At 46.5% G+C, this 20,625-nt stretch overlaps 1 protein-coding gene across 7 annotated transcripts in view; it reads right to left on the bottom strand.

The window, feature by feature from the left end:
- Positions 1-241: 241 nt before the first annotated feature.
- The window catches only part of COLGALT1 (collagen beta(1-O)galactosyltransferase 1), a 21,976-nt gene continuing 1,592 nt past the window's right edge, over positions 242-20,625 (bottom strand). The window contains exons 1-12 of one of the 7 annotated variants that reach the window (XM_032790075.2): positions 19,974-20,492; positions 18,652-18,854; positions 17,353-17,470; positions 16,034-16,168; positions 15,674-15,878; positions 14,064-14,183; positions 12,563-12,639; positions 12,190-12,296; positions 11,398-11,530; positions 10,363-10,490; positions 9,084-9,290; positions 242-1,824 (exon numbers count right to left, since the gene is read on the bottom strand). In XM_032790075.2, the coding sequence (XP_032645966.1) occupies positions 1,557-1,824; positions 9,084-9,290; positions 10,363-10,490; positions 11,398-11,530; positions 12,190-12,296; positions 12,563-12,639; positions 14,064-14,183; positions 15,674-15,878; positions 16,034-16,168; positions 17,353-17,470; positions 18,652-18,806 (1,653 nt within the window). In that variant the 5' untranslated portion in view covers positions 18,807-18,854; positions 19,974-20,492 and the 3' untranslated portion in view covers positions 242-1,556. The other 6 variants (XM_032790078.2, XM_032790072.2, XM_032790077.2 and 3 more) reach the window with 6 other exon arrangements.

The raw sequence follows: 20,625 nt of genomic DNA, 5'->3' as shown, positions 1-20,625 counted from the left end.
CATGGGGAAAATCAGGCTCCACTCATTTCTAGGGCTTCTCCAGGTCAGGGTTGAGGTACATGGGTTATGCAGTGCAAGGAAGTTTGTACCACTGCTGCCAAGTTGATCAACAGAAGACTTCACTCTCCCAGGGCTGTGAAGCCAGCACTAGATTAAAATACAAGTTGGTGCTTGAAGAAGTCATCTCTTGCCGAGCTCCTTCCACAGCACTCTGGGCTGTTTATGAAGAAGCAAGAGACAGTTCAGGTCATAGCCAAAGATTTTATAAAAACAGGAAAGTTTTGGTCTTACAGAAAGAAGACTTCAGCTTATATTAGGGCACATCATTAGCAGGAACCTGCAGGATCTGACAGCATTTCACCCCTCCTCCCCAGATACCCTCCAAGAGAACATTCAAGGGTCATGAATAGGGATCCCAGAAATCCATTTGCCAGGGAAAAAATGCATAACGGTGTTTTTACAGAGAATCTTTAGTTTTTACACTGAGAAAAAAACCAAACCCCTCAGTTTTACTGCAAGTATCAGTGTCACTTTTTCAATGTGTACAACCTCCCCCTCCTGTGGTTGATTTTTGAATGTGCTTTAAATTCACATAGTTAAACATATGCCAATAAACTGCTTGTGGCATATAGTGGTTACTCAATGCCATATAGCGGGTCGCGTTTTAATGCATCTCAAATTTCACTTCAGCCTCCACACGAGTAATTAAAGTTATAAAAAGATGCTGAAAACTTTAAAAGTCACCCCAAAGACCGCGTCACTAAGTTTGGTAAGGACAAATTTAATGTTGATGGTAACCTGCTGTTCTGTACTGTATGCAGCAAGGCTGTAGATGACGTTTGAAGGCAGACAATCGCAGAACACATGGAAAGGGCTAAACTGACTGAAAAGAAATGAAGACGACAAACAGCAGGGCCCTCAACAATAGTAAAGAAACAGTGCACTGTGACTGGATCATTCCAGCATTTTACAACTGCAAATATATCAATAAAACATTGTGTTCAACTGATATCTATATATATTGTGGCTAAGGAAACTAATGTTCAGTGTTTCATTTTAAAAATCCACGTTTCCCCCCCACACAATTATGGTTCTTTAATTGGAGAATTTTGTTTTTTAAAATCAGAGAAAACTAGGATCCCTGGTCATGAGATACACACATGGCAACAGAGGCAGGAAGACCAATGTCCTATCAAGCACCAATATCCTAAACCAAAGAATAAAACTTCTCCACTACAACGAGCAACTGTGTAAAGATCTGTGCTGAACCACAGAGCAGTGGCTGAATTGATGGACAAAGCAAACCTGACTTTCTCCAGCATTCTCTCTCAGAGTCCTGCAATAGCAGAGATCAGAAGGGCTTCAGCCACGACCCTCATTGACTTTGTCATCTAAGTGACTTTACCATTATATTCTTGGACACACCGAAGCTCCAGTAATCCCCATGCATGGATGCTGCTATACCCCTTTCCCTGCTTTCTACCCCGGCTCCAACACACACCCTTCCTTATCACGGTCAGTCCTTTCATCCATTTCCTAGAAGGCGCCTGCTCTGGTCATAGCTCATCCCGGGCTGTACTGTCAAGAGGTGATTGGAGCACATCTGAGTTCTTGGCCTCCTTGCTGAGCTCCTGCTGTTCTTTCATTTTCTGGGATTTGGCACGGTCCCAGTCAGTTTTTACTCTCTCATTATTCCAAACCACAGAGGTCTCAGTGTCGCTGATGTAACCATCATCACCGGTGTAATGTGTTGGGTAAACCAGCAGTGGTTCCACTGAAAAGGCCAGCAAATTCCGGTTTTCAAAATGTTCCATGTATTCAGAGCTGTTCAGAAAAGGGGAAAAAGAAAAGGGGGGGGGGGGGGTGTCACGTCTTCTGCATTTACCCTACAGTCCATCTTCCGCTTCCCGCACCAGTGCATTAATCCCTCCATTTACCCTACTTCACTCCAGACACCCTTCATCCTCCCACTGTGGCATTCAAACCATACATCAAGTTACTTAATCTTCTAACTCATAAACCTTCCAGTCCGCTCCCTTTCCCTAAAACAGCAGCAGCTGTGGAAAAACATTGTAGCTCCAACAATTCCTAAGAAATGAGTGTTTTAGAGCCCTCTCCAACCCCCACCCAAATAGCTCCAACCAGATTTCAGCCTCCTGGGGCATAAATAGACTAGTAAAGCCAGAAGCCAGCTTGTTACTATACTGCAATGTGGAAATGAGTTTAGGACAGTCAGGAAAAACACTGCCTGAGAATGGTTGGGTCATTACAGTAAGGGTATGGCTACACTTGAAATTTCAAAGCACTGCCGCGGCAGCGCTTTAAAGTGTGAGTGTGGTCAGAGCGCCAGCACTGGGAGAGAGCTCTCCCAGCGCTGCACGTAAACCACATCCTCTACGGGTGTAGCATGCAGCGCTGGGAGCAGCGCTCCCAGTGCTATTACACTGAGGCTTTACAGCGCTGTATCTTGCAGCTCTCAGGGGGGTGTTTTTTCACACCCCTGAGCGCGAAAGTTGCAGCGCTGTAAAGTGCTAGTGTAGCCATACCCTGATTGAGTATTTTCCTATGTTAAGTTCTCCTCACACCTTCTATGGGTCATCTCAATTATCACTTCAAAAGTTTTTTTTATCCTGCTGATGATAGCTCATCTCAATTGATTAGACTCTTCCTGTTGGGAAGCATACTTCCACCTTTTCATGTTCTTTGTATGTATAAATATCTCCTGTCTGTGTGTTCCATTCTATGCATCCAAAGAAGTGAGCTGTAGCTCACGAAAGCTTATGCCGAAATAAATTTGTTAGTCTCTAAGGTGCCACAAGTACTCCTCTTCTTTTTGCGGATACAGACTAACACAGCTGCTACTCTGAAACCTGCTTGAACCAGGCAATGTTGAACAAGATGGTCTGAAGATGTGATGTCAGCTCTCACTGACAGGGCTCGGTGGCCCACTTGATTCTCAGGAAAGTAGCAGATTTTAGAAGCTATATCAAGGAGCAGCCTGGACTGCAAGTCCCTTCACAGAAATTCCAGTACGGTGATCAAGCCAGTAAAGAGTGATGGGGCTAGAGCAGGCTCATGCCTTTGCTGCGCAGGAACTCCAAAAGGCATTTTTGTCAAAACAGAAAATTCTGCAGGAAGTGTCTGATTTCACCCAAGTTTCTCAGGTATTCATCAAAAAACTCCATGGGTGCTGAAGACAAACATTTCTGGTGTTCAATAAAAAAAATCAAAAAGTTTTAAGAAAAATTAAGAAAAATGTAGAGCTGTCATTTAATCAGCGTTAACTCACGCAATTAACTAAAAAAAAAAAAAAATCAATCATTGATTAATCGCACTTATAACAATAGCATACCAATTGAAATGTATTAATTTTTTAATTGTGCAACAGCCCTGGAAAAATGTTAGTTTTCATTCAAATTTTACATACAAACTGTGATGTCATTCCATATTCTTTATGAAATTATGCTTATCATATGAATGACATAACTGAAATATACTTTATGCCAGAGGGCTCATGTGAGATATCATTGGAAAGGTATGATTTACTGAATACGATTATCCTATTTGTATGCCTGTATCATTTCTGTATCTGAAGTTAGGAACATTGACTATATATTTGTATTTCAACTATGCTACTTTGGGTGACGCCCACTGCTAACACTTCAGATACAACAATGGAAAAGCCAGATATGGTGGATGTCTCATCAGCGAGGACCATGATCTGTGAAAAGCTTGGCTTTCCTGTGGACACTCCATACTGCCATTGACTCATGGACGTTGTGATCCTACAGAGTCAGGTGGTCTTGTCACCTGATACTAAACATTACCTGGGACTTCTTGTAATTTTCCACTGTAAGGGAAGAGGGATCAAGCTTGGGAAACAAAGGATTCCCAGCTTACGTGAACCCTATTTAAGGGTGAGAAGGAAGGCAAACAAGACTCCTCCCCCTTCATGGCCTGTCTGCCCAAGAAGACAGACTGAAAAAGAGAAGGCAAGGTGGGAGTCCAGACTGCATGGCTGGCCTTACCATGAGGCAAACGGAGATGGCTGCCTCAGGTGCCAAAATGGGGCGGCGGGGGGGGGGGCACCACTAGGACCCATAGTGTAGAAAATTGTGTCTGCTGCTGGTGCATATGTATTCTCTCTGCTCTAGAGGCACTGAGATGGTAGAGTGCAGGGCTGGAGGAAGGAGGGCACAAGAGACATAACAGGCAGGCAGGAGAAAAGGTGAGAGGGAATAACAGAACGCAGCAGGAGCTGCAGGGAGACAGAGGAGGAACTGCCCTCTCATGCACCTCTCTAGCACCCCCAGGAGCCTGGCCTGATTCACACCAGTTTCTCAGGGAGCTTCCTGTTTCCTGCTGCTTCCCTGAACCCACTTCAGGAGAACAGGCAGTCAACTGAAGTAGTAGGAGCCAGTTAGGCCCTTAAGACGCTGATATCTTCCCTCACTCAGGCCTGCTACCAGCCTGCTTATTTGTCCCCTTCAATTGAGTGTTGAGAGCCACTCTAGCTGCCACAGAACACAAGTCATGAGTGAAAGAAGAAAACGCCCCTCTGGGGCAGCATTCAAAAAAAAAGAAAGAAAGCAAAGGAAGCTTTTTTATCTAAGCAGGAAGGAGCTCTCCTGAGATACATAGACACAAATGTTCACGGTGGGCCTTCCAACCCCAGTGAGAATGTGAGTGGTGAGGAGATGACTGGAAGATCAGGCAGAGTGTAGGTGACCTGGCAGCTACTGCAGCATCCATATCTCCATCTCAAATGGATGTAACCATGCACATTCCTGAAGAAAAGTGTATGTCAGAGAAGAGAGTGTGGTGGAGGCACAAGAAACAGCTGCTGCTGAGTTTAGTTCCTTAAGTCTAGATGATCCAGGACTGTGGACTCACTTGAGCAGTAGCCTGAGGAACTTCCTTGTACTGCATGGGCCACAGCAAGTGAAAAACTTCATGTTCCCCAAAGAAACTTCTGTTTTCATTGTCTATCCAACACATTCCTGGTGTGAAATCCCCAATGGTGACAAAGTGCAGAGGCCATGGCTTATGTACTAAAAAACCCAGAATGCTGCATACTGTTTTGGTTGCAAACTCTTCCAGTCTAATGTTCTAGCCACACTGGGTTCCAAGGACTGGAAAAATCTGGCTAGAAATCTGGCAGGCCATGAGAAGGCAGTAAATCACCAGAGAGCATTCCATAGGTGGAAAGAGCTTGAGATGAGACTAAGGTTAAAGGCCACCATAGATGATCAGCATCAACAGAAGACTGCATCAGAGTCTCTTTATTGGCAAAATGTTCTGAAAAGGCTCATTGCTGTTGTGAGAATGCTTGTACCCAAAACCTAGCACTGTGTGGCACTTCAGATCAGCTGTATGTGCCAAACAATGGAAACTTCCTTAAAACTGTGGAACTGATGGCTGGGTTTGATGCTGTACTCCAGGAGCATCTAAGAAGAGTCACGACCCAAGAAATGTACACACACCACTACCTTGGAAAAACAATTCAAAAGGAGATCATACAGTTACTGGCAAAAGTCAAAGAGAAGATTGTGGCAGATCTGAAGTCAGCAAGATATTGCTCTTATTCGGGACTGCACACTTGACATCAGCCATACAGAACAAATGACTTTAATGGTGTGTTTTGTAACGACAACAGAACCTAGTGAAAATGTCTCTGCAATGGTGATTGTCAGAGAGCATTTTCTAGAATTTATTGACATTGATGATACTACAGGAGCTGGTATGACAAAAGTACTTCTTAAAAAGCTGGAAGATTTGGGGGGAGGGCTAGCTCAGTGGTTTGAGCATTAGCCTGCTAAACCTAGGGTTGTGAGTTCAATCCTTGAGGAGACCACTTAGGGATTTGGGGCAAAAATCAGTACTTGGTCCTGCTAGTGAAGGCAGGGGGCTGGACTCAATGACCTTTCAAGCTCCCTTCCAGTTCTAGGAGATATAAATAAAAATACATGCACCTCACTCAGCCTTTTCTGGCCCTCTACCTTCAGCTCCCTGGCACAGAGAGTCACCAGTCATCTTACAGAGAGACTTTAATCAAAGTTGATATGTTGTTTATTAAAATGTTTGATAAATTATGTGATTTTGGCTCCTACATACCTTTCTTCTGTAATAAATTAACCCTCCAGGGCTATTTGTGCTCAAACTGTATGGACTATTTCTGGGGATTCCAGAGGGGAAAGTAAGCCGGTACAGTTCAGTACGACATACCAGCAAGAACCAGTAAACTGCCGACCATACCGGCAGGGGGCAGTTTCCCCAGGCCAGCAATTTAAAGGTGGCCGGAGCCCCAGACCTTTTAAATTGCTGCCAGAGCCCCAGGCTGCTGCCGCTACCACAGCGGAGCCCCTGGCCCTTTAAATCGCCACTAGAGTCCCACTGCTGGAGCCCCAGGGTATCGGCGGTAGCTGGGATTCCTGGGACTCCGGCCTCGATTTAAAGGGCCCGGGGCTCCATGCAGAAGCTGGAGTCAGGGCCCTTTAAATCGCCACCAAAGTCCCGCAAAAAGCTGGAAGATACAGGAATTGCGATAGCTGACATGAGAGGTCAGGGCTACGATAATGGTGCCAACATGAGAGGAAAGAACAGAGGAGTGCAGACACAGGATCCGAGAGTTAAACCCTCAAGCTTTTTTTTTGTCCCCATGCAGTTCTCATTCATTGAACTTGGTGGTCAGTGATGCAGCATCAGCTTCTAGTGAGGCTGCTGAATTTTTTTTAATGTAATTCAAAGCATCTATGTATTTTTCTCTGCATCAACTCATCGATGGCAAATTTTGAAGCAACATCTGGGAACATCCTCTCTGACACTGAAACCACTGAGTGCCACACGATGGGAAAGTCGAGTGGAGGCGATAAAGCCTATCAAACACCAAATTGGGAAGATAGATGATGCCATAGTTGCCATTATGGAGGATAATGCTATGACAGGAACTTCATGGAGAACAGTGGCAGAGGGAAATGGAATCACCAGAAACATACATAACTTCAAATTTCTGTGTGGCTTAGTGTTGTGGCATGACATACTGTTTGAAATAAATGTTGTAAGCAAGAGACTCCAAGGTGTTGAACTTGATATATCTGGAGCAATGGAACAACTGGACAAAGCAAAGTCATACCTGCAGTCTTACCGGTCAGATGAGGGATTTCAAAATGTTCTGAAGAGTGCACAGAAGTTGGCAGAGGAACTTCACACTGAAGCTATTTCCCCCACCCTTTCAAGAATAACAGAGTCACCGAAGAAGACGACATCTTGATTACGAGGCACGGGATAATCCCATAAGAGACTCCAAACAACAGTTCAAAGTTGAATTCTTTAACCAGGTGCTAGACTGTGCAATACAGTCAGCTGAATGTTTCATGCAGCACAAGGAACACAGCCGTGTATATGCGATGTTGTATATGATATTCCAAAACTCCTCACTATACCTGAAGACGACCTACACCAGCAATGCAGGGCACTAGAGACGGTGTTGACACATGATGACATGTTTGATATTGATGCAAGTGACTTAGGTGATTAACTGAAAGCCCTTTCAAGATGCATTTCAGCAGGATCAACTCCAAAGGCTGTTCTGGAATATACGTGCACAAATAAGATGACCACTCTCTTTCCAAATGCTTTTGTTGCTCTGCACATACTTCTAAGACTTCCTGTAACAGCTACCAGTGGAGAACGCAGCTTCTCCAAGCTGAAGATAATAAAAACACATCTACGCTCCACAGTGATACAGGAGAGGCTGGTCGGCCTTGCAACTATCTCAACAGAGCATGAGCTGGCCCAGACCGTGGACCTTCAGGAAGCAGTTCAAATCTTTGGAACCAAGAAGGCACCAAAAGCACCACTTTGATTATTCAAAACAGATAAAAATGCCAGTGTTTACTGTGCAGACAAAAAAAGTTACATTTGCTGTTCAGACGTTTGAAAGTTAAGTGTTACTTAAAATTTTTGAACAAGGCATTTTAAGTTGTTAGTTCTCCTTTATTTAGGTAGGTAGCAGAGCAGTACCATGAGAGGAGAAGAACAGGAAGAAGGCAGAATTGAGACCTTTCAACGTTTTGGCCCAAGCAAGGGGACATGGAAGAGTCATTTGAGCTCCTTGCCTCAGGTGCCAAAGTGTTGTGGGCTGGCCCTGCCAGACTGAGACACGGGTCTAGTCTGAAAAGGACTATAACTGGAACACTGAACCACAGAAGCTTTGCAAACTGCCCGCAACAATATCTAGGGTGAGAAATACTATTTGTAACCAATTTCTTTAGTGAAACTAGCTTAGTTTGCGTGTTTGATTTCATTTGCTTTATCTGCTTTGTTCTGTTTGTTACCCCTTTTACCACTTAAAATCTGCCTTTTATAGTTAATAAAATTTGTTGATTATTAAACCCAGTTTCTGTAATTTCTAAAGGGGGGGAGGGAGAGGGGGAGAAGTCTGCACATCTCTCTCCACACTGAGGGAGGGGGGCGAATTTCACAGTATATCTTTGGGTCTGTGCTCCAAGGGAAGTGGACATCTGAGTGCTGGAGCAAGTCCCTTAAGCTGATTCTTCCCAGAGCTGATCTGCAGCTGGGCATGTCCCTGCCTGTGTGTGTTAGAGGAGGTTTTAAGACCGTGGCTCAGCAAAACAGGCTAAAGGGGGCCTATGCTGGCAGAACAGGTAGACTCGGTGGTATCTAGGCACATCAGGTGGCTTCCCAAGGAGTCCAACCCATCACAGGAACAATAACCATTTCCCAATTAGCTCTAGTTAGAACCTCTGTTTCTGGGAACAAGCAGGAAAACTCTTCAGTATCCTCACACCAACTCCATATGCTACTGCTGGGATATGTAAGGCTTCACTACCAAGTTCAGAACACAGGGGTTAATCCCTGTTCAGCTACAGCAGCTGACTACAGACTCCATCTCTGACTACTGCTGAAGCAGCAGCAAAGAGTGTTTGTTCAAAGCTCTGTCTGCAACAGACTTCTCACTTCAGAACACAATGCTCCCTTCACCCATGCACCCACCATTTCTATAGGCTGATACACCCTTCTTTTCCCAGCACTAGGCCCCAGAGGATGCAGTCCAGACTCACACAGGGTGTTTGTCAAACATGACAGGAAGAAATTCATCCACAGGTAACATCTTGGAGAGCGGCTCAGCTGCCAGCAGCTTCTGGGCACCCTGCAGTGAAATCACATAGGCTAGAGTCCAGTAGGAATAATCTGCCTCCACCAGGTTCCGCACGTGAGGCACAGACTTCTCTGGGTGATCCACCTGCATTCGTTTCCTCCCAATGTAACTGGGGGAGACAGATAGCAGCACAAGATTATCTTTTAGAAAGAGACTTACACTCTAGCTCAGGGGTTCTCAAACTTCATTACACTGTGAGCCCCTTCTGACAACAAAAATTACTACAGTCCCCCTCCTGGGGTCTTAAAGCCTGAGCTCGTTCAAGCCCCACCACTTGAGGGGTGGGAACGGGAAGGGGACAAAGCCCCACTGCCCCAGGCTGGGGCCAAAGTCCAAGGGCTTCAGCCCCAGGCAGGGGGCCTGTAACCTTAGCCCCACCACCCAGGGCTGAAGCCCTTGGGCTTGGGCCCTGGGCCCCAGCAAGTCCAAGACAGCCCTGGTGACCCCATTAAAATGGGGTCCCAACCCACAGTTTGAGAACTTCTGCAAGCAGCAGCTAGGGCCTCAGGAAGGAAAGATCGGGTGGAATTCTCTGGCTAGCTTTATGCAGGAGATCACATTAGATGATCGTAATAGTCCTTGCTGGCCTCAAAAAAAAAAAAAGTTATGAAGTCCCCGTGCCTGGAATCAGTCAGCATAGGTGGAGAACAGAGGTGGCAGGTGCCCTTGTAGCATAGGGGAACAACTTCTGGCATAAAAATAAATATGCTTTCTGGTTAACAGGGTACGTGGTCCCTGATGTTGCGTTTGCGGTACAGAAATCTTTTGCCATCATCAGTGGGTGAACCTATGCTCTGAACAGAGTGCAGCTCAGCATCCTCACCAACACCCAGGCTCTATCAGAGTTGCTCCATTGGAGCTGTTGGTAACAGGGAAATCAATGACCTCTTTGTTTCCAGTGTGCCAAGCCATCAAAGTATCACCCTCTCCTTATTCAAATCCCTTTCAGAATGCCATTTCCTACTAATGCCTACAAAAAGCAAGTTTATAATAATCAAAGGGTAGGTTATCTCCCAGTGTTCCCTTACTCCTCTCTTTTAGACTGCAAGCTCTTTGGGGCAGGATTTATGTATTTTACAACACTGAGTGTACTGCCAGAGGTAAACAGATAATTAAAGACGACAAGTGTCCAGGGAAGCTGAGTAGAACATCCATATAATGTTCTGATCTTCTGCACTTACATCAAGTCCCAATCCAGACCCTCTTCTTCCAGGTCATATATCAGATTCATCAGCCGTCGTTTAAAGAATATTTCAAACCGCAGGTCATCCTCGAACACGACTGATTTCTCCAGCCCTCTCTCCACAATCTAGCAATTTAGCAGAACAGAAGCTAAGTCAGACAACCTGAAATGCCTGCACCTCCTTCGCCCCATGACATGTAATTTATATCCCCTTCTTGGACAGCACTGGTATCTATTGACTTTTAGTGCTGAGGAATTAGCTCTCTCTTGCCTTCCAACCTCTTCCATGTATATTCCCTTTTACCACTTCTAGGGCACATCTAGGCATCATGAGTAAGGTTCAGATTTTGAGAGTTATTTTTAGCAAAAGTCACAGATAACAAACAAAAATTCATGGAAGCCTGTGACCTGTGCAACTTTTACTAAAAATAATGAGGGGAGGCCAGATAAGAGGATGACTGAAGCCTGAGCACAGGGGTGGGGGAAGAAGTGATGAGAGTCTGGACCCCACTGCAGGGCCCCCCGCCACTCTCAGTGGCTGTAGAGGAAAATGTCATGGAGATCTCTGAAAGCCATGGAACCCATGGCCTCCATGACAATCTTATACTTAATCATGAGATCTGCAAGACTGCTCCCAACCTGCTGTGTATAAATATACCCATTGTGGCTCACATAGTAACCCCAAAAACACAAACAGAGGAGGGCACCACCCTGCTACCTACACACTCCTCTCACCCAGCTAAAATAACAGCGTCAGCATGTGAATTTCTGCTCAGTGCAGGGATGATTCAAGTCTCTGGATGGTCCTGAGCAAAAACCCTCACCACCACCAGACCATATGTCCCTGCTTATTCTTTGTGCAACTGCAAACCCTGCCAAGAGCAGTGGGAATGCTGGAAGTGGTAGAACCATGGCAGGAGCACAAATTGAAAAGGTCCTGGCTTGGCTATCACACCCAAACAGAACAAGTGTCCTGAAGGGGTCAGAAGCACCAAGATCCCTGGAGCTCTCCTGAGTATGCAGACTCAATCACCTCCTTCCAGATCTTATAGTGACTGAGGAAGCAACCCAGCTCCCCTTTGGTGAGTGGACGGCCGTGGTATGGATCCTTATATCCTGGCAGCATCTGAATCCCCATAGCTTCCACCTCACTACTGTTCATGGCTCTGCAACAAGCACAAAGTGGTTAATGCCTCCATCAGCACAGAGCAGCAGCTGGCTTTGGAGTTTCTGCTAATGCTCATGAATGCAGCTTCTCTCCCCAAGAAATCTCCAGGCCACTTTATTTTAAGCCTCTCTCTTTGCAGAAGAGATGATGGAAAACAGAACAGAAGATCCTAGGATTACTCATTCTCACAGCCAGTTTATAAAGAATGCAGGCAATGTAGGTCATTACAACAGCTGTTCTGGCAACAGCTCACAGCTCAAGGCACTACACAGCCATTATCTTGTTACCTCACCCTGAAGGACCTTGTGTGCACATGCAGGGAAGACATTATTAGAGGAACTATACAGGCTATTCACTCAGCAGCCTCTTTGTCCACTGACAGGGTGGGATGAAGGGAGACAACGCCTTACAATTCATAAGGGGCTTCCTACAGCAGAGAACTTTATGAAGTGACTGGGAAGCACTGACACCCAGAGCATTTGGCTCCTCCTTCTCCCCTCCACCAAGCAAGGGAGTTGCCCTGCTTCCCTGCATCTCCAAGAGACAGCATCAGCTCTTCCCCATAAATACACCCTCCAGGAATCCTCATTGGAATATCCCAGTTCCTTATTATCAGGTGTTGGACTGGGCAAATGCTTGTTCTTTGGATGCACTCACTTTCCATCCACAGCCTCAATGATTTTGCAGTCAATCTGCTGCTCGTACAGCGTCCGCAGCATTCGCTCTCGTCGATCTGCCCTGTGCTTTAAGTTAATCATGAAAACCTGAGGGAAAAAAAATCCATGGCCATGAATGTGCAGGGAGGTCCCTACTACACCCAGGGAGGCAACAACTCAACTGTAACCTTGATGCATCCTGCACTGAACACAAAGGAAGAGACACCCTGTGCTTTATTAAGACCTAGAAATACAGCTCAGCATTAGAGAGTCTGAGGTGACCACAGGAGGAAGCCCATAGGCTCAGCTTGTGCAAATTAAACACTGTTCTTCATCTCAGTAGTGTGCCTGTATGGAGCAGAGTCCTGACTCACCTCATCAAAGCCCATCTTGTCAGGGACCTTGGGCAGGACAGACAGGTATTCTGAAGATTCCACTGGAGGATTCTTCACTAAGGGAAAACCAAGAAATGGAACGTGAATGGGTTTCTGTAAGATATTATCTTCCTGACATAAGGCCAAGGGACCTCTCTTAGCCGCCACAACTCCAAATGGGGCACAGCTACCGCCATACTAGGAACAGCCGTCCAAACAAACCACCACAGAGTAACCAGGTAAGAACAACCCACTGGGGCTTGAGAAAGAAAAGGATCCTCTAATTTTCTATTCCACGACTGATCTCCTATACCCCTTTTCACTGCTAGCCTTTGGCCAGTGCCCCACAAGTGCCTGACCTGGATATTTATGCTTATTAATCTGTTGACTGACATACTGCTCTCTCATTTATTATTTACTTCAGGTTTTTCCTCTTGTTGGAAGGAGATTCTCCAGTCTCAAGGAGTAAGCAAAGAGTATTCAACCAATTAGAGAATATTTGCAGGCAGATTTGAACAGGAAACCACTGTCTAGAGCTGCATTTACAGAAATATTCTGTCTCTGAAGACAAGGAGAATGCAAGCTTGTGCAGCTGAAGCCATGCTCTGTTTGCAGCCAAGGGTTGGGGAAGGGGAGGAGGGGAGGGGAAAAAATCAGAGGAATAAACCTCTGGCATCAAATTCTCAGATACATAAAACTATTTTAGAACAGTTATCCTGTGACCTGGGCTCTCCCTCTTGCATTACTCAAATTTACAGAGATGTATATTTAAACGCCTAGGAATCAGTCCCTGTCCCTTTAAGTGTTGATAGGGAGAGGTCAGAAACTTAACTTCAGTAAAACAATCTCTGTGTAGCCAGGACCAAATATAAAGAGATACTGTGAACCATACCTAGGAATGTACCCAGGGGAAGAAAACATGGAGTCCAACACACTCCCTATACTGTACACACCAGAATTCAGATTACTTCACACACAATAGGGTGGATGGGCACTGCCATACAGGCCCTGCAGACACCAGAGGCCAAGAGAGGGGGAAAAACTGAAAGAGGACTGTGTGGCAAGTTGCAGTCACAGGAGATGAGGGGCCCTAAAGGTTAGTGGAAAAAGCAACACAGTCAAGTCAGGAAGAAACGCTCTCTGTTTTTAAGTGGTACAAACAGCAACCCCAGGAGCTGACCAATTTACCCAGATGTCAACAGGCAAGACACCATGCCATGCCCTCAATACAAGCAGCTCCAACATAGCCAAGGGAACTGTGGAATCATTTGAGGTAAAGCTTCCATAGAAACTACCATTCTAGCCATCCTGCTTTAACAATTCCTCAATACATTTTCCTCCTTCCATCCAACCACCAGCTTTGAGGCAGCTGCTGCTGAACCCCCAGGACAGAGACAGGTCTCAAATTCAGAATGTCAGAAGAGGGAAGAAGGAAGACCATCTAAGCAATTCCCAGTCCAAGCCTATGAATGTTCTGTTTCTACTGGCATCCAGCACTTACCCATTATTTCCAGCTGCACGTGCATGAAGCTTTCCATCTCATCCCGCATGGTGCTGTGGGCTCTCAGTGGCACTGGCAGGAAGCCATAAACCTCTTTGTTGCATACAAACATCTGGACCTCTGAAGTTAACATACAGAGTGAGCTAGATGCTGCTCAGAACCCACTCACTGGCAAACTCAGCCCACATCATGGGACTGCATAAGGCACCCAGGTCCTTGGCTTCAGATGTCAGCCCAATAAGACCTCATGTGGCCTGTATGAGACCACTGCATTAGAGGGGTGTATTGTGCAGTGACCTGTACAAAAATGCCAACCCAGCCCATTATATACAATTGTTTATACAAGTACAAGACAAAGACTGACACTCCCTGGATTGTTAAGCTGGAAGAGCTGTGCTAAAGTCATGAGTTGGTTTGAGTTGGGAAAGGAAATGTTTGTAGTTGAAATCACTTAAATGGGTTTTCCTGGTTCCTGTTTCATGGAATAATGTCTCCATTCCTTTTTGAACATTGCTTATTCACTATGGCACTAAAAAGGTCAGAAGGACAGGGAGGAGCAAGCTTCACCACCATTTCCTGGACCCCTGGGATCCACCAGGCCTTTGTCACCTTGATCCTAAAAGATGTTGTGACCTGGTCAGGCCAGAGAAAGGGAACTAAATGACATCCCCTCCATCAGCTTTGTCTAAATCTTGAATACCTGAGAGTTAGGTTCTAGCTATTGTTCCTCCCTCATGTTATTTTCCTTCCTTGTCTTATTTCTCCTGTTTCTAACTTCTCCTTTTGCCTCTGGCCTAACAAGAGTCAGGCTTTAACTGGCCAAGACAACTCCACATTTGCACACTGGTATGACAGGAGAAGCAACAAAAAGCAATTCTTTAAACAGACCAACACTGGTAAACGTTTGCCATGTCTCAGAGTAGCTGATAAGATCAGACATTGGTCCTATAGTTTCCCAGCAGCAAAGTTGCAAGCCGAAACCCAAACCCTCACAAAACCTAGCAGAGACAGATGTTGCATTTTCTATCTTTTCTATTCTTCTCTCTTTCCATTTATCTTGTTTGGTATTAAAGGAAACAGAACTTTCAATAGCAGCAGCAGCAGCTCCAGACCATCTAAACTAACTTTCTCTCTTCTCCCTCATCTTCCCACAAGAGGACAGCTAATACCATCTAAAAGACTGTAAAGCAAGTGTTCCCCCCATAAAATACTCTATACAACTAAAAGGAACAAGGAAAGCTATTACAATGAAAGTCTGAGTTAATGCAATACATTTCAAATCCTTTCATTGTTTTTTCCTTCTTTTTCTGTGACTTTAAAAGATTTTATAATGGTGAGTGTTACAACAATAGGGGCCATAGCAGTTACTTGATAGGCTTGGTTTGGGGGTCTCCTAACTGAACTACTGAGCGCTGCAACAGTAAACAAGGGTTTTGTTAGTATCTTATCCCTTGTTGGGCCCAAGACAACCCGTTACCAACACAGCAGACAACCTAATCCGTCTTCGGAAAAGGATGACTGCAGGCTCCTCATCTCTCAATCCAGAGCAAAGCTATACACCCAGCCTATGTTAGCAAGAAGTGCATGAGCAGCAATATCCATTAACTCACCTGCCTGCTTGCAGGCAAATGCAAAGACAATGATGTCATCAAAAGACCAGGTGTAATCTGGGTGTGGTGGGTAGAAGGCAAGGTCCCGGGAGGCCTCTTTCCGCAGGTCAATCAGGAAAGTGGAGTGCACCATGGGGACAGCAAAGCAGCCACGGCGATCTCGTTTTCGAATGGGAATGTAGGCAGGAGTGCGTTTGTAATAACCCTAAAAAAGGGGAAAAGGAAAGTCTTGCAGGAGCTCTTATTGGGGGGAGGGTAGCTGGGAGCTACTCATGCACGCAGCGGATCCTGTGCGCAAAATGCTGGTGTACACAGGGACTGGAAGAGGAACATACGTCAGAACCCCAGGCTTCCTCCTACCTGCGAAGTCATTCCACACCAGAAGTTAGAATAGGCAGCACGAGAGTCCAACATGGGCGCCACTACGGTCTTGTTCTCTGCCATCAGCAGGCCCAGGGTGTCTGGGTTTGTCAGGAGATTATCTGCATCCACAAACTGCAAACAGCAAAGACAGACAACAAGCACAGTCAATTCTAATGCAGCCAGTCTGGTCCCTGCATCAGCCTGGTGTGCTCTACCCCGAGCCATTCCTGTGTAACCCCTGTGAATGCTTTCCAACTACTCCTAAAGATATTCTCAGGATGTCCATTGATGCTAGGCGCTCCTCACTAACTAGGTATTACTGCTTTCATTTTGATAAAAACAGGCATTTCTGTTCCTCATTCTCCGACCTGAAAGGCAGGATCCATCAGCCAAGCCTGGAAACATGTGGACTGCTGAGCTACAGAATATTCCATGCCAGCACATCAGTATAGCATAGGCAGCACTTGAGTCCAAATGGATTTCGATTACCTAAAGCCCAGTCACAAAATTTCCTTAAAGGCAGCTGCTATTCAAAACAGAGAAAGAGACCCATCTTAAGAAGTGCACCCTCAAGGGAGAAGTTCCTTAAATTCAACTACAGTCCTTCCCGTTTAGACATGAGAAACACAAAGATAGCTGTGACAGACATGTACATTAGCTACGTTTATACCTAAGCCAGTTAGATCATAAAGCTATTAAAGACGGCTACAGCCTCCAAGCCCTCCTGGTCTGAAACAACATCTTCACGACAGCAATATTTTAAAGATGCTTCCACTTCTCCAAGCAGGGAGGAGCACCCAGTGCCAGCAGACACAAGTGCTTGGCACCAGCTGCATTTGGGGGTGCATGTGAGGGGGGGAAGACACCAGGAACATTTACAAAACACTCATTTTCATGCCACTGTCACCAACATAATTACTGCATTGATAGCAATTCATTGGTCAAACAGAGGCACCAGCAGAGCCCAACTTCATGCAGATGAGGGACACAGAGTGCTTGCAGGGATCCAGTCAAGGATATCATATGGATTATTTCCACCCACTAGGTTATCGTCATACATTTGGTTGCTGCCAAAAGCAGGACACCAAAGTACATGGATAATGGGCCTTGGTCTGTCTGAATGCTGTCTGGCTATTCCTGTGCTCATGCAGCTCTGCTGTGCAGGACCAGGCTAGTTTTATCAGCAGCATTAGCCCAGGTGAGAGGCAAACAGAAACCTGCACAACTGAACTTGGATTTGGTTTGCAAACTGAAAATGACTGGACATAAACATAGCAGCTGTCACCACAGTACCAAAGGCAGGGAGATTTTCTTACCAAGATGTAGTCAGCCCACATGTCCCTAGCAGATTTCAAGGCTGCTTGTCTAAGTTTCATCACGTGCTCATAGCGAGAATTTGACCAGTGCTTCGGGCCTTCCTCATCCGGATAGGACCTGCCAGGGATTAGCCTCAGTTAAAGTCCCAGCTGGGTTCATCTCTCCTCGCTGCTTTCCCTTCCCAAAAGTTACATGATGTGAATATATAGCTGGAATGAACTCAGCACAAGAGCCAAATCTGAGAGGCGAAAGGCAAGCTAGTTGTAAAAGATGCCCTGCTCCGCTTTAGCCACACCACAATCCAAGTGGCCTTCTCTGCCAAGGAACTAACAGACCTCCTGCTTGGTTTTGGAGTCTTCTCCATAGACAACAGCAACATTTTGACTCAGTAATGTCACAGAGGCCCCTGAGACTCTACAGAAAAGGGAAGGCATTTGACAGACAGACATGTCTTGTTGGTCTCCATGGATCCAGTTAAACCCTTGGGCTAACAGAATATCCTCTAGATGCAGTCGAGATCATTGATGCAGCAGAGTCAATTGCTCTGACCCACCAGTTTGAGCGTCTCTAAACAATCTTGTCTAGAACTGCAGCCAATCCAATCCTGCCACAAACAGTGACTTCTGTCAAGAGCCCTGACCTGCTCTCCAGCGCACTACTCCCAAGTGACAAGCATCCTGAATCCTCTAAAACAAGCAAGACCAGATAAGGCAGAATTTAATGCTGTCTCCTTGGTGTCTGCAGATTTTGAAAAGGAAACAGATTTTTTAATTCTATATTCAAAAAAATGAGACTATTGAAGTATTTACATGGGACTCTCGATAGCACTTGGAGACTGGCTCTGTTCAGTAATTTGCAGGCAGGTCTGCAAGATTGTATGACCAAGGTGGGCTTCTGACAGTTGCAAGGCAGGGCAGCTTGACTTTCCTATCTGGAGCAAACACTGCATGAACCATCCTCCCATCCCTAGCACCCCATCTCACTATCTGAGTGCATGTCTGTGAGGTCAAGGGAGGCCACTTGTGGGAAGGAAGCCAATGGTTAGAAGGGAGCCAGGGCACTTGCTGGGGGGAAAGGGGGTTCAGACATTCACCCATCCTCACTTTGAGAGTTCAGTGGGCTAAGATGAAACTTAACAAAATCACATGCCCCAGAGAAACAAGGCTTATCAACAAACCCTATCAGCTCCCTGGGCCTAGGCCAGTCTTTCACAGGGCTCAGCTGGGTTCTTTCCAACACCTATCCATCCCACAGAGGTTAACTCCATCTTTAACCAAGTATTCAACCTTTTAATTTACCTTTTTACTGAGGAAATCAATAAACCTGTGCAGCTATTTCTCTTCCCAAGTTTAGCCAGGTGCTGGTAACAGTCTCTGAGGAAGGGTCTCACCTGGGCTCCTCCATCGGCCTCCACTCCACAGAGTGATACAAAGTCTGCACATTTATCAGCCATTCTCGTAGCACAGCCGTTGTGTTGTCAGTGTTGTGGTCTGTTGCCACCCTGAAAAACACTCAATAGTGACACACTGCTAAGTAGGGACATGAACCCTCCTGGCACTTTCCCCCATGCCCTGCAGGGGAAGCTGGAGCAATGCTCTTGGTTAAGGTTACGATTTAATTACGAGTATCTTTAGTAAAAGTAACAGACAGGTCACGGGCAAAAAACAACAACAACAAAAATTCACAGCCCCAGGTCCTGTCCATAACTTTTACTAAAGATACTCATGATTGAGTCTTGGGGCAAGGGGCACTGCAGGGGCAAAGCCGGGGACCTGGCACTGCCAGAGGGGGGAAGCCTCGTGGGGCATTGCTCTGGCTGCTGCCCGGGGGGATGGAGGGTGGGGGCAGGGCAGGGAGTCCTGGGAGAACCACTGTGGCTCCAGTCACTGCCAGGGATGAGGGAGCCCCAGGACCTGCCACACTGGCAGCTGCTCAGGCAGTCCCTGGGGCCAGCTGCCCAGGGCCACCAGAGCAGAAGCCAGTGCTGCTGGCTGCGAGACCGCCCAAGCGCCTGGCTGCAGAACCACTCTAGCAGCAGCCAGTGTGGCTGAGCCAGGGTGGCCCTGAGATCAGCCACACTGGCCACTGCAGAAGTCACTGAATCTGTGATTTCCATGACCTCCATGACAGACATGGAACCCTACTCTTAGTCCATGCTGCCTCCCCTCACCCCCTGCAGGAGAGTTTGAGGTAAATCCCACCATCTCATATACTTTCTCATCTGCAAAGCTGCACACTTCCCCTCTAGGTTCCACTCAGCCCACAGGAGACTGGGCTCTCCATTCTAACCCTGCTCCTTCTCATACCCATTGAACCAGGAGTCTCTTGCCTCTCTCACCCTCTCTAGTGCAAGGTATTGCCCTAATGTAAGAAAACTAGGCAATCAGCATCCCAGACCCTACTCCAACCCAGTCTTGTTGAGAATGGGTCCCTAACACAAGATGCACAGCTGTCTTTAACCCTGTTAGCTAATGGGGGTGGGAGGTGGGCATACCTTCACTCTCCTCTTTCCAAGTGTACGATTCATCCACCAGGGAAAAAGGGCTCATGGAGCCCTCGGACCGCTCCTTCAGCCACCATGAAGTGGCAGGAAAAGTTCTCTTCCTCAGTCTATACTTACCTCAAAGTGGTAGAGAGTTTGCAGTAGTGCCTTTCTTTCCTCCTGCTGTAACACAAGCTCCAGTGGGAATTTCAGAGCAGGTACTAAATCCCTTGGGGAAGATACCTTCCCTGTTGAAAACACTACCTGCCCAGCTTGTCCATGTAACAGCCACGTGCACCGAGTGCTGGCTACATGCACATGAAGCTGTTAATGTCCAGACACTTGGGGCAGGTTGGCAAGCGTTTCACTGGGGCCAAGGTGGCTTTAAAGTGCTAATCTGCAACCTAGAAAAGGTACAGGACCCTCCCATCCAACGATACCCAGGTCTCACTTGACTCCTGTCTGTGCTCAAGAAAGGCCTCAGGCCCCCAGAGTGGGGCTGCGGGGAGCAGGGAAAGGGAGTTGCCTGAATCTCACCAACCCCCAGAACGGCAGGGGGAGGAAATCCCAGGCGGGTCCCAAGCACCATCAGCTCCTGCTAGGGCCAGGGAAAGGAACAAGTACGTGTGGAGAGAAGCCAAGGAGATCCTAGGGACCTGGGTGTGTCTTGCTAGTGTGTGCTGGGTGTGTTTTGCTAGTGTGTGCGTGAGATTCCCAGAGATAGGCGTCCTGGGGGCTGGGCAGTGATGCCGGGGGTGGGGTGGGGGGGGGAGGATAAGTAGGGATGACG

Source organism: Chelonoidis abingdonii, chromosome 26, assembly GCF_003597395.2.
Source record: "Chelonoidis abingdonii isolate Lonesome George chromosome 26, CheloAbing_2.0, whole genome shotgun sequence".
Lineage (NCBI taxonomy): Eukaryota > Metazoa > Chordata > Testudines > Testudinidae > Chelonoidis > Chelonoidis abingdonii.
This window is presented reverse-complemented; position numbering and strand designations above follow the sequence as displayed.